Genomic DNA, 14,459 nt, shown 5'->3' with positions numbered 1-14,459 from the left:
AGGAATCCAGCAGCTGCGGATCAGCAAGTTGGGGTGAGAGTGGGAACGGTAAGTGAAGAAGAAGGAGAAAATGGAAGTCAAGGAGTGGAAAGCGAAGGCTGGAGAGAAGCATGCACGAAGGAAGAGTTGTGAATGAAGGGACAATAAACACTGAGGCGCAGAGTCAAGGGACTATGGAGAGCCCAGTCAGGGTCACAAGGAGTGGAAGGCAGGTGGTAAGACCTTCCAGGTTCCGAGATTTTGAATTGGACGATGAACTGTAAGTGACTCTTTCTTGTTTAATAAAAAGGGGAGATATGTAGCGTTTGCAGTCTAGTTGACGCACGTCACGTAGCCGTGACGTGCGACGCCCACATTAGAAGCTGCGCGCGCAGCTCCCGGTGCGCGCGAAATGCCCAGAGAGTTTGTAAGCGTCGGCCGGCGCTCCTCTGTGATCCTGTGATTTACAATAAACATACTTCACCTCTAAACTAGCGAAGGGCCATTATTTACAACCCAGAACCTTACACCTCAGTTAATCGTAAGCATCATTCTTAAGAATTCACTTCACTGAGGAGTTTCCCTTATGGTATGACAACCAATAATGGTCTGCAAATAATACCACTAGTACAGGAGCAATGGGTCTGCAGCAACCGAAGTATGAAAAGCTAAGGTAGTTCAAAGATTAGGGTCAAAAGTACAGCCTTGAACAGCCCCTCAGATTACCTTTGTCAGCCTACTCACAGGGAATCGCCTTGTCCTGCCGAGTAAGGAGATCACTGACTCCCCGCATGAGACCACAGCTGAAAGCGGGTCTCTCCAACAGGGAGCCTCATGGCAACAATGCCCAAGTGGAAGCGCCAGGCGCTCCTCTGCATGAGACTGCGGGAGAACACGCGGTCTCCTCCAGCAGAGGAGCATGGGGGAAACAGTAAATCACCAAGGGCGCTATTGCGCTCGTCTACAAGAGATCGCTAATAAGCGCTATCTCTCTAACAGAGGAACAACGGGGCGCGCCCGCGTGAACTGATAGCACGGACCTCCAGGAAAGCGAAAAAAAGGCGGTCCAAAAGGTGCCAGGCGCACTTTTACCACCTAGACTCCAGAGATCCTGAAACAGCAGCCACGGGAATACGCCAGGATAATCGGCAGCATCCGATCGCCCAGCTGTGCTATATCCGGTTTCTAGCGCTGCGTCCGAGTCACGTGGGGTGTGACTCTCGCTATGGATGCCGAGAAATGTAGTTTATTAGGGTTGGGTTACTTGCTGGTTTGCCCGAATGGGTCCATAGACCTCCACTCCAGAGAAACATAAAAAGGTCTGTTCCACAACTGTGAATTCACAAAGTAGTCATGATGCCACCACTGCTGTTTGTACTAAGCCCATGATGGGTTTAGTACAAACCACGCTTGGTGCCCCCTGCAAGTCACAGGACCAATCCAGGACCTCACTCATAGCAAGAAATAAGCCTTTTTCTCTACACAGACACTAGTTTAGTTTGAAGCTATGATCAAAATAAAGAACCAGGATACCAGATACAGGCAGTTTGCAGTAACGGCAGAGGGACACAATTGTACACTGTGCGGGGGATAATATTCCTGTCATAACATATTGAAACTATGATTGAGACTAATTTCATTGTGGTCTCCTGACATACACTATAATCTGTTCCTACTCCAGGCTGTATCATTTACATCTGGGATTGCCTATTTATTTTCTGACTGGAAAAACTTATGGCCTGATTTTGAATTTGACGGAATGATACTCAGTTGCAAACAAGTGTATTATATACTAATTCATTTGTAATTAAGAAAGCAGGGTATCAGTCACATTTGTGATGAAGTATCCAACCCAAAACTTTTCATCAGGCCCTAAATTTCCAGTCATGAAATTTCATTGAATATCCTATTGCATTCTGTGATTTTTAATCTTGGTTCAAGTCTCTTGAACATGTTGAAGTAAACTACTGGATTTCAATGGATAGTGTAAGTAACAGGCGCGCCACACCCATTGGCCTCAAAGGGCTCCAGCCCCCCTGTCGTGTGTGGCAGCCCAGGATGAGACACTTCCCGGGCGCACACACAGCCGCACCCGAGCACCTAACAGGTCTTTAAAAGACCTTGTGCATGTTAATGGGGCTTTGTTGTTGTTTCACCCCTTTAAGAGTCCCTGCAGCTCGACTATGCCGATTGCCTAAAGATTCAGCCCCCCCCCCGAAATTTTTTCTTAGCCCCCCCCGAAATTTGACTCTAGTTGCGCCTCTGGTAAGTAACAACCAGGATTGGAAAATCCTGCTTTGCACTCAGACTTCATTTGAATTTCACTAATAGATACAAAACCTAAGTCCAATATGGGGTGTTTTTTCACTTTTAGGACTTAGGGGCGCATGCATCAACCTATTTAGGAAGTGCAAACGGTGCGAATCGGTAAATTCGGCCGTTTGCGCTTCCTAAATAAGTTTTTGGGATGCATGAAACAATTTGTGAAAATCCACATTTTTTTGCAATTCCTAAAAATGCGATTGCATTTAAGGAATCGCATTTGTGCGATTCCTTAAATGCAATGCATGAATTTAAAAAAAAATGCAAATTTTGAAATAGGAAGTGCAAATTAACACGAGGTTGACCCTCGTGTAAATTTGCGAAATTCTGAAAAAAAGCACAAAAATGCATTTTGGAAAGTGTCATGTTACACACACACATGTCCTTTGGACATGTGTGTGTGAAACTTGCACTAAAACAAACATTTCAAGGGTGCAGGGGGGTCCTTTGAACCCCCCTCAGCACCCTTGCAATGCATCATCAAAATTTCATTCGCAAATTTTTTTTCCGCAAAAAGGCATTGATTCCTATGGGCCTTTAGGCCCATAGGAATCAATGAAATGCCATTCCTTAATTGCGATTCGCAATTAAGGAATCGCAATTTCCGAAAATTAAGAAATCCTAAAAACTTTTAGGATTTCTTGATGCATAGGATTTTGCAATTCCTAAATTGCGATTCCTTAATTTTCGCAATTTAGGAAGTGCAAAATCCTACAATGATGCATGTGCCCCTTAGTTTGATAGTTTCAAGGTTGGTGATTATAGTAAACTTCATTTGAAGAGTATAATCTCAGATCACGCCCAAATGGAGAAAATTGCAGCTGGGAAATCTAACTCATTTTTGTTCATGCTCATCTTCCTCAGCTCTGCCTGCACTTTTCAAAGAAGAAATAAAGGATATTGAGACCTGCGAAGGAGAAATTGCCACTCTCCACTGTGAGCTAACCAAGATTGCCTCGGTTGTGTGGAAAAAAGGACACAGGGAGTTGAAACCGAGCAACAAATACAGCATGAACCAGGATGGCATTGTAGCAGAATTAAATATTAACGACGTAGACATGAAGGATTCTGGAGATTATACTTGCATGTGTGGAGAGCAACAAACCACAGCAAAGTTAACCATCAATGGTACATTTTTAAGTATAATATTTCTACCACGGCCTGTGTTTGACTATGTAGACGATAGCCTCCATATCACTCACTACATCACACTTTGTCTAAATGTATTTCTTTCTTAAAGGCAAATCTTTTTTTCATATTTTCATAATGGTGATTAGTTATCGTATAGAGTATCGTTTCAGGAATTCTGATCTATTAATTTCACTTTTCAATGTCTGCTTGGTTGTGGCCTCGGAAGACGTCTGTTCATTCTTTAGCTTGTTGGAGCCTAAATTCTCCTTTCTTGTCAATTAAGAGCTCACTGTTTTGAGCATTTACTGCAAAAATCTGGATGGGAGTTTTATTTCCATCTGGGCCAACATGGACTTCTGATGATATGAGTAACATTGACATGGGTAATGCCTTTTACTTATTCCTGAGATATAGTTCAGTTTTTGATATGAGTGACAGCAATTTCCAAGCAAATCGTGGGCAATAACTCCTCTGCTAATTGATTGGTAAGTGTGCTTATAAGTAGTGATACACCAAGTGATTTGCTTTTCTTGTCCAACACGTGGTCTAATTTGTTTGACCAAAGTGGTGGGTAAAGCATTGCTGCTTACCTGTTGATTGACTCAAACCCTTGTCCCCACCAATACCCAATAAAACCTCCTCCTTTTGCATATCTCTTCATGATTTTTTATTTGAGCACATCCCTGTGTTTTTTGGGAAATGCCATGCTCGCAGGCCCCCCAAATCTCAGTGAGCAAGATGGACGTTGTCTATCGTTAGAGCTCATTTACAGCCTACCCTTGAGAGTGATACATGCTAGGAGGAGAGGGCTGTATATATAAAATCCTGCTGACTTGCTTTCTGATTCCTAAAGGAATCATTTGACTGTTATACTACCCAAGAGCGGAACACAATGTTGAATACAGTGTTTTTTCGTCCTGTAAAGGATGGAGCTCTCTTGGTCCCTTCCCTGTGGAGGGCAGTGTTCCCTGGGACTCCAGCCCCTAAAAATACCAGTAGCGTTACTTGAAGAATTGTGTCCAGGTAACACTTCGGACTAGAAGTAGTTAAGGACTCGTCCTCACCTGGATGATATTATCACATTCCCCACTTACAAAAGGTATCAAGCACCGAGTTGGAAGGAGGAAGGCCTCATGTGGGGGTTTCTGTCATTAAAATGAGGGTCATACGAGGAGGCAGATCCAAGGGAGTGCTCAGCCAAGGCTTTTTACCATCAGCAGAAATCTCCACCAGGGACAAATCAACTTTCTTTAATGGGCAGTAGCTACAGCCAGGTTGTAACACAGATCACTGTTTTGTGGTATCATACCGCAGAGATGCTTCTGCACGTACTTATTCCCAATGAAGTTTTGCTAGTATGAAATATTGAGCTGTCCTACACAGCTGTAGTACACCAAAGCACAAGATAAAAGATGGGGATTATATGCTGGGGCAAGTTTACCATACCATGAACCTGACGGTATGAGGAATGTGCAACATGAACTTCGAGTGTATTGAATCCATTTATAGAGACAACTTTCCCTCAAAAGCAATTGTATCCCGCAGTGTTTCAATGAAAAGCATCTTTGCCCAGTCTTTCCTCACACTTTTAAATTCAGTGGAACATTGAAGTCACATCATTTAAAACATTTTTCATGATCAAGTGCACACACCTGTATGCATCGTCCATACCGATCGCCTGCTTTGCTCCCAAAAAATACTGCATTGCTTGCTAATCGGCTGCTGGCTCCTGTGTTTTCACTGCCCCATTTTCTTTTTGCGTCTGTTAGAGCTTCCTGCACGTTTCAAAGAAGAACTGACAAATAAGGAAGTCACAGAAGGGGGAACGGTCACTCTCCACTGTGAAATGAGCAAGGCAGCCACCCTGGTGGAGTGGACGAAAGGACTAAAGGCGCTCAGACCAAGCGACAAATACCACATGAGGCAGGAAGGCCCTATAGCAGAGCTTATAATCTGTGACGTTGATCTCCAGGATGCCACCGATTACACCTGCACATGTGGTGACCAGCAGACGACAGCTACCTTGAAAGTCCATGGTAAATATCTCACACCCACTCTTGTTTCAATCTTTTGAGCGTGGAGCTCATCTATGTTTTTCTATTTTAGGCTGTCTTTTCTTGGTCCCCACTCTGCTTCTAGATCATTCCTGTCATGGTTCTCAACCTGATGTCTTTTCTTTCTTTCACATCCGTCAGAACTTCCTGCACGCTTCGAGGAAGAATTGCAGGATGTGGTAGTGACTGAAGGAGGAATGGTCACTCTTCGCTGTGCACTGACCAAGTCCTCAGCCGCAGTGGAATGGAAGAAGGGACAGAGGATGCTCAGGGCGGATGATAAATACACCATGAGGCGGCACGGTCCTACTGCTGAGCTCATAATACAAGACATGAAGGTGGAGGATGCCGGATACTACACCTGCACATGTGGAGACCAGCAGACCACAGCTGCCCTGATAGTCAATGGTAATTTTTTTCAATGTCATCCTCTCTGTACCTCAACGCATTATCCTTGTGAGTGTCAGCTCACATATCTTGCTCTTCCTGGACTTGCTCTTCTTTGTCGCCATTTTGTTTTCGAAGCATAACTTTGTTGCATTATGTTTTCAGTCTTCTTGTGAGAAATGGCATGTTACTTAATACAAAAGCTGTTTTCTGTGTTCGAGCGTAATTAGATGACGATTCTTTTGAGGGAGATCCAAACTCTGAGCTTTAGGCACAGCTGGCCATTGTAGATGTCACTGCCTGAACCGTCCTATAAATACATATATACTTAACTTGACTACATAAAAATACACCCAATATTGCAACTTGTTTTAAGGGGCACCAATTGCCTTTATCACAATGTAGATAGATATTTAAACAAATCTACTTTCTCTTGGTTTGCTGCTTGGTCGACACTAGAAATGTTAGGGAAAGAGTGTGTCTGTGTGTGTGTGTGTGCGTGTGTGTGTGTGTGACTGTGATATCATAATGGTATCACGCACTTCATTGATAAAAGAGAACATAGCAGTTCATCTAAGTGTGTATTTCAACTCTTCTCCTTTCCCTGTCTTGTGTCAGAGCTTCCCCCACGCTTCAAGGAAGAGCTGACGAGCCAGGAGGCCACAGAAGGTGAAACAGTCACTCTTCAGTGCCTACTGACCAAGTCGTCTGCCACTGTAGAATGGAAGAAGGGTCTGCAGACACTTCGAGCTAGTGATAAATACAGCATGCAACAGGATGGCCCTGCTACTGTGCTCCTAATCCATGACCTTTGCGCTGAAGATGCAGGAGACTACAGCTGCTTTTGTGGGGACCAGAAAACTACAGCTGCACTGACTGTTAATGGTATATGTCTTCCATGTAAATCCATACACCAAATCCTGTTACAATTGTTAGAGTATTGAGCTCGGGCATTATTTTCGTATGGTTTTCTTTCCATTGGCTGTTGTTCTGAGCCATATTGCGATTAGATTGCTGAGCATACATGCAATCATGGTGCCTGAGGATCTAAATTTACACTCAGTAGTATTAATTCTGTGCCATTTGGTCCTGTGTCAGGCGCTATCCTCTAGGTAGACAATCATGGCATTTTCTATGCATACATAGATGGTTATATCCACAGACAAGCCTGTAGTCAAAATAAGCTGTTTCACTCTGCTCAGTATTTCTCAATAGTTTTCTAAGACTTCACAAAGCTATTTATTCTCCCAAAATAGCACCGTCTCTTTGCATGTTTGAAGAGAATAGACAACTCCGTGCATTTTGATAATGTGTGACACAAGGATATCACCCTTTAGTTATCGGCAAAGGAGGCTACTTCTGTTTTTCTGAGTTTGTGCATTGTGTGGTCCTTGTTGTCTTTTAGAGCTGCCTGTAAGTTTCAAGCAAGAGCTGATGAGTAAGGAAGTCACTGAAGGAGGGGCAGTCACTCTTCACTGCGAACTGACCAAGGCTGTCACCCCAGTGGAATGGAAGAAGGGACCCAGAACGCTTAGGGCAAGTGACAAATACACCATGAGGCAGGACAGTGGCATTGCTGAGTTTACGATCAATGAACTCACTGTGGAGGATTCGGGCGATTACACCTGCACATACAGAGACCAGAAGACTACAGCCACCCTGACAGTCAACGGTAAAGGACTTCCATATAATACCTTGCATCAACACATATTGTACTCTTGTGAGCACCATGTTCACATATCTTGCTTTCATTTCTTCATGTCAACATCTTTCTTTTCTTTGTTAACATCTTTTGCAGTGGTCTTAGTTCTCTTGCATTCTTATGCACAGCTTTCTTGGGAAAAAATATTTCTTGAAAAAAGGGCATTTCTTGATGTCAGTTGCAGATGTCCCTATCTTGCAATATAATGTGCCTCTTATGCGCAATAGGCTCATCAGTTATTTCATATTGAGCCTTTTCCACTCCACAGCTTAACTATAGGTGCTTTGTACTCCATCTTGCGTTTGAAGACAATAAAATGGTTAATGTAGTGCCTGTTGTGTTGGCTACGTTGCCACACTCTGATACCCTACAGAGGAGGGCACACCAGTGCTTTTGAGTCTGTAGATTTATACTCCTTTTTCACTTTCTTTTGCACCCGTCAGAACTTCCTGTGCGATTCCAGGAAGAGCTGAAGAATGAGGAGGTCACAGAAGGTGAAAAGGCGATCCTTCACTGCCTACTGACCAAGCCTACAGCCGCAGTGGAATGGAAGAAGGGAAAGAGAATGCTTAAAGATGGTGATAAGTACACCATGAGGCAGGACGGTCCTACCGCTGAGCTTATAATTCAGGACCTGCAAATTGAAGACGCGGGAGAGTACACCTGTGCTTGTGGAGACCAGCTGACTACAGCCACATTGACAGTCAATGGTAAATGTGTACTGTAGTATCCTTACCCCAACTCCAGCTATCACTTTGTGAGTGTTGAGCTCACTGCTTGCTATGTCACCATCTATATCACCATCATCTTCACAGAACTTTCCTTTCTTGGGTCAGGTGTTTTCAGTCTCTTTGTAGCAAAGCTTTTCTGGACTAACATGGGCATTTACTTGAAATCTTCTTACAAGGTGCTCAGTCTTTTTAAATGTGATTCTTTCTTTGTGTATTTGTGTGTCTTCTGTTATTCCAAGCTGCCATTGATGTTTGTCTGACTGCCCCTGCTATTCTGACGTGTGCATGCCTGTAAATGTTATGTTCCATCTGTGAAATATTACTTGCAAAGAAAACTTGTCCCCACCAGGTGAGGCTCTCTTGCACAAGCTCTTGTGGAACAAGCTAGGTTAACTCTCCGCTTCTGTTCCACAGCATTGCCTATTCATTTTAAAACAGAGCTGACAAACGTAGAAGCCACAGAGGGAGAAGCGACCACTCTTCAGTGTGAGTTGACCAAGCCGGCACCTCTGGTACTTTGGAAAAAGGGGCAAATGTCTCTGAAGCCGAGTGACAAATTCAAAATGAGACAGGAGGGCACCATTACTGAACTGACCATCTATGGCTTAGATCTTCACGACTCTGGAAGTTACTCTTGCGTCTGTGGAGAACAGCAGACAGAAGCCATTTTGACTGTCAACGGTAAAGCTTTTTTCTACACTCACTTAAATTTTGTTTATAGCATGCCTAGATGAAAACTAATAGTGTTGCACTCTCTTTCAACAATTGTGACCTAGAGATTTTGGAAGCAAGTCCTCCAAGCATTAACAGCAGGTCAGTGTGGACAACACACTCTTCAAGTGATTAAAGAAAGGTGTTTGATGTGATAGTTAATACAATAAGGAGATGTCAGGCCACTGAAGTAATAAACTGGAAAATCTAGTCAAGTCGTCAATATACCTTTATTTGATTTTATCATAAAATCATAAAAAGGACGCACACAAAAACAATCAGAAAAGGAGGCAAACTCCTTAGATAAGAGCAAGATACTTCCTCAAAAGTACGAATTTGGAAATATACGTGTAAAGAAACTTACAGTTCCCATAAGAGCTGTACACAAATACACCAGGCCAGCTCAAGTGAAGCTCCTGACTAAGATATCTAGTCAATGAAAAATAAAAATGAGCCAAAGAATAAAGAGGAGCACTAGGTGACTAACACACATTCACTCTTCTCATTTCAAGTGCCAACTTTTAACATGTGGACCCTTCATTGGCTACAAGATTGCAATGTCTGATCCAGTGCTATTTTACTTTTATTTCCTCCTAACAAGGATATCATATTCGAAGTCTGAGAGTCCCCCTCCTCCACCCAGGCTGATTAAAAGCTATCATTGATTTGATTATGTTGTACACAGTATATCACAACTATGCATTTGTAAGTTCTATTTTTTTTATTTTGGAATAAGAAGGTAACTAATGTGAAAGGGGAACCAGAGATGTCATGGAAGAGTGGGATTTCTGCTATTGCCATGTGAAGTGTCACACAATGAATCAGTAATCTTAATCTGTCAAGTAGTGCACCTTATCCAGAGATCTATTTGTATCCTTCACATCAGTTTGAAATCCTGTAAGAACAGACTTGTGGCCTTATTTACAGTTTTGCTGACAGCATCCATTTTACTCCTGCCATAGGCTATAATACGTGTGCAATAAGACGATCGGGACACCACCATGTTTGTGATGTAGTTTTCCATATACCAAAACTCTAAAGAAGGCCCTTAACCTTTCGATGGCAAGATGACTCAGTGAGTTGAATGCTATCCACAGAAACATTCAGTGATTTGATCTCAATATGGATGGCTTATTGTCCAAACTTCTGAATTGAGTTTATTATGTAATGGTTGCACTTGCTGTTTGCAGTGCAAAGAATTGGCAGAAGTGCCATATTAAGCACTATGTAAAACATTATTATTATTATGTTGATAATTAGGATGGTATTATACTCATAATAACAATGCTGATATTATTTTTTGCCCTTCTGGGATTAACATAGTGATTGCTTTTAACATTTGTATCGGTTGTGAAAAGTGTGTTGATACTTTGATGGCTAAAGATAATTAAGAGCCTGATTTAGATCTTGGTGGAGGGAATACTCCGTCAGAAATATGATGGATCTCCCGTCCGCAATATCTCGATCCCATTCTATCATATCGAGATCATGATACGGAGGACGGGATATCCTTCACGTTTGTGACGGAGTATTCCATCCGTCGAGATCTAAATCAGGCCCTAAATCTAATGTCTGTATTGGTTGACATTTATAAGCATGCAGCTAACTATGGAGAATGAACTAGGGACTACTTCAGGTTCTTGTATGTAACAGTCACTCAGAATCATGCACATTTGGTAAAGACAACAATGTCTTTCTTGTAGGGCTTATGGTCATAGCTGGCAGCCTATGGACAAGCGGCCAGGTCCTCATCAGTGACTGATGGGGTGGCCTTTTAAAAGCCTGTTCCCTTCTGACATTCAGAAGCAATGAGGGACGTCATGTTGAGGGTTGTAGTTCCATATTCTGGGTGCATATACTGAAAAGCCTTGTTTCCTGGAGTCCTTGTTGCATTTATTGATTTTTTGATTGCCAATGTCATGGCTGCTTGTGTCATCTTGACTCCAGCATCGGTTTAGTCTTCACCTAAGTAGACTGCTGCATTGGCTTTCTTTAGTGCACCTTTAGCCATCATGGTGAGAGTTTACACTGTGCCTCTGCTAGTATCAACTTTTCTGGGACTGGACAACTCCTCTCTGCTTCTAGCACCATTCTCGTGGCGATAGAGGGGCCAGTGCCAACTTCCTTGGAGCCATCAAAAATTCTAATAAAAGCCATTTTGGTCAAGATTAAATATAAGGTTAATGTTTGCTTCATTGATGAACCTCTTTACAAGCTTCAGTTCGAACTCTGTGCTTTGCACTCTCGAATGTGCATTTTGGGTCAGACGCTTACTTTATTCAGATGCCTATTAATGTCTACCGTAATGAGGATGATAGTATTGAAACAAAAAAAAATCTATCTATTGATACTAATGGGGATATTTATGTGACCATAGAAAATGCCAGTGGACTAGACACTTCTCCAGAAGTTGACATGGACTGTCCTACTGGCCCTTCCATAAAGGAAAATGCCTCCCTTACTGCAGGCCTAGACAAAAGTGCTAAGGTCTTGGAATTCCTCTTGAGAAGAACAAGGCTAACATGCTTACAGAGATTCTCCAGTATGCACCCGTCTTACTCTGAACCATTCCTGCCCCGACAAAGTACTCATGGGTCCCATTTCAGCTGAATAAACACAAGCTGACTTCTGCTCTGGCCCATTGTAACCTTAAGTTTTTTGTCGTTCATCCCTCACCTGATAGGCTGGTGATGCAATTTCCTCTTGTATGAAAATTAATTCTAGCTTGTTTCCCTGTACTTCTCCGAACAGGGAGAAAAAATGGATAGAGACCACGGGCAAGAAAATAATTTCCTCTGAAAGTTTGGCTCTTCATTCTTCCAGAGCCACATGCATATCTGCTGCTCTCATGCCATTTGGTACTTGCCCTAATTGTGAGTAGCCAAACTAATGGGCCATTTATGTGGCCACTTTGCTCATGTGGTGCTTGATGTGCAAGACGCTGCCAAGAAGGTTCTCTGCTTGAGCTCGGACACAGGGATTCTGTGACTAGGGCTAATGGAACTTGAATGGCTATAGCCAGACGGGAAACGGCCTTTACAACGAAGCCGTTTCCACGTAATCTTTAACCACGCATGCAGTACAACGCATGCGTGGTTACCACTAATGCCTTTACCACGCATGCCTTTACTACGATGTTTGTAGTAAAGGCATATGTGGTAAAGGAAAAAAAAAATAAAGGGGGGGCTTGGGGGGTCTCCCCCCCAAATAAAACAACTCACCATAAGTCACGTCGGCATCATAGTCGTTAAGAGAAATCGGGAAAAAAATGCCGTTTTCTCTTAACGACGTATGACGTCACCACGCTAATAGTCGAGGAAATGTTTATGCGTGGTAAACGAATTCCGTTGTAACGCATGCGTGGTAAAGGCATGCGTTGCAACGGAATTCGTTGTATCATCATATATTCTAGCCAGACATGGTTGAATGTGTTTCCGGGGACTGCCCAGCAAAACGAAGAAATAAGGCCTTCAGTGGCTCCTACTTGTTTGGTGAGAAAGCATAGTCAGCCCTGGAGACATTCAAATAGCACCAGGCCACAGCTCATTTTTTTGGTTTTGTGTTCCCAGCCCACCGATTCCACGAACAGGGCAGGAAGTTTAGAGGTGATTCCCAGGGCCCACCTATCCATCAACTAAATCCTTTTTTGGCAGTCCCATAGGATGTTACTGTCCCCAAGGGCACCAAAGAGTCTAGCAGCAATCCATTTCATCTACCTTCCAGCTCTTCCCACAACAACTCTGTAGTTATTCTTAGAAGGAGCATATGCATCCTGTGTGATAGTGGGTGTATTCTTTTTTGTTATGCTTGCAGTCCATCAATTCAGACCATAGGTCCTTCTTATCATCAAGTGTGGATATTGTCTCCCTTGTATGGAGTCACCTCCCATAATCCCTCTTGCCCCCTTTGCATCTCCGGCAGACCATGTCATTCTCCCCAGCAGGTGTTTTTTGCCCTTCTGAACAACGGAGCGATAGAGCTCCTGCTGTGAGATGAAATTTGACAGGGGTATTACTCCTGTTACTCCTCAGCTTCCAAGAACGACAGAGGTGGGGTTTTTGTCCCATTCTAGACCTTTATATCTTAAATGTATTTCTTTGCATGGTGAAATTCCAGAAGTTGCCCCTTGAGTTCAGAGACTGAATGGTTTTGCTCGACCTGCAGGACGCACATTTTCATATACCGTTCCTGCAGTTGCATTGATAGTTTCTGTGATTTGCAATAGGCAGTCACAGCATTTAAACTTATGTTGGCACCTCATGTTTTCACAAAGGTGATATTGGTGATCACAGCACATCTTCACTGGTCTGGGATACATACATTCTGAATTTCCAGCACTTAAATGACTGACAGCTGAAGGTAGTGTCTCCACAGAGTGCAATGTCCCTTGTCTTCATTTTGTATTTATCCATCAACTATCCCATCGCTACTCCAGCCCCTGCAGTATCTCATCTTCATCAGTGCTTAATTTGTAAAAAAATATATAAGTGCTAGGGCCCTTGTCAGGAGGCCACTAAAGCTTTCACCACTCAATGCCCCTGCCAGAGCTGCCAATGACAGTACCAACACAACTACTAACTATCACACTGCTACAAGTGTGACTATTGAGTCTGTTCCAGGCCCCTAAAGCTATAAGAATGGCTTGGGCGGTAGGTATTAAGTATTTTAATGTATATTGAATTAATACACAACTGTTTCAGTGCTCATCTGTAAATTAGACAAACACGGCTACCATGTGGCAGACTGTCATAAGAACCATAGGCTCAAATTAAGCATTGATCTTCAGGACAGGACAGAACTGGACATGGTCACCTTCAAAGTCTTCCTTAGAGAGTCCAGGATTTGCAGAATATTATCCCAATGTTGTCGAGAGGGGTTCATCTTTGGCCCTGACAGTACAGTGACTTTAGCAACTCTTTGGGTCCTGAACCCTGCTTGCTCCTTAAGCTCTTCAGTAATTTCCCCCGTGTTCATTGTGCTCAGCAGAAGAAACTGTTGATTGAACCCATTCAGATCTCCTTAAAGGCAGCTCAGACCCTGAGGTGGTGGTGGATACCGGGCCACCTGACTTTCAAGAAGCCATTTTGCCTTCTACCAGTAGTGGCTACAATGGTGACAGGTGCTTCCATCGTTGGTTGGAGGGCCCAGCTCAGTACCCTTGATTTTAGATGTCTGCAGTCGATTGCGGAGCAGAATCTTCACATAAACTTGCTTGAACTTTGTGTGATATGACTGGCGCTGAAGGCATTCTTTCCCTCCGTTTGAAGCTGGTTGGTTTAAGTATCAACATCATGACATCAACAAACAGGGTGTCATGGTCTTGCATTTCCTGTGCTTGGAGGCAGTTTTGCTATGGCATGAAAACCAGACTCAAGACGATTGGCTGATGGTTAGTCACCTGGTTGGCTTTCTGTATGTGCAGGTGGACTACTTAAGTTGGTA

At 43.2% G+C, this 14,459-nt stretch overlaps 1 protein-coding gene across 1 annotated transcript in view; it reads left to right on the top strand.

Moving 5' to 3' along the window:
- Positions 1-14,459, top strand: part of OBSCN (obscurin, cytoskeletal calmodulin and titin-interacting RhoGEF) — a 2,124,484-nt gene that overhangs the window by 612,952 nt on the left and 1,497,073 nt on the right. The window contains exons 46-52 of the mRNA XM_078665296.1: positions 3,166-3,429; positions 5,202-5,468; positions 5,628-5,894; positions 6,492-6,758; positions 7,279-7,545; positions 8,019-8,285; positions 8,721-8,987. Coding sequence (XP_078521422.1) covers positions 3,166-3,429; positions 5,202-5,468; positions 5,628-5,894; positions 6,492-6,758; positions 7,279-7,545; positions 8,019-8,285; positions 8,721-8,987 — 1,866 coding nt within the window. The remainder of the gene's footprint in view (positions 1-3,165; positions 3,430-5,201; positions 5,469-5,627; positions 5,895-6,491; positions 6,759-7,278; positions 7,546-8,018; positions 8,286-8,720; positions 8,988-14,459) is intronic.

This window comes from Lissotriton helveticus, chromosome 10, assembly GCF_964261635.1.
Source record: "Lissotriton helveticus chromosome 10, aLisHel1.1, whole genome shotgun sequence".
Lineage (NCBI taxonomy): Eukaryota > Metazoa > Chordata > Amphibia > Caudata > Salamandridae > Lissotriton > Lissotriton helveticus.
The sequence above is the reverse complement of the archived record's forward strand: the minus strand, read 5'-3'. Positions and strand labels throughout refer to the sequence as shown.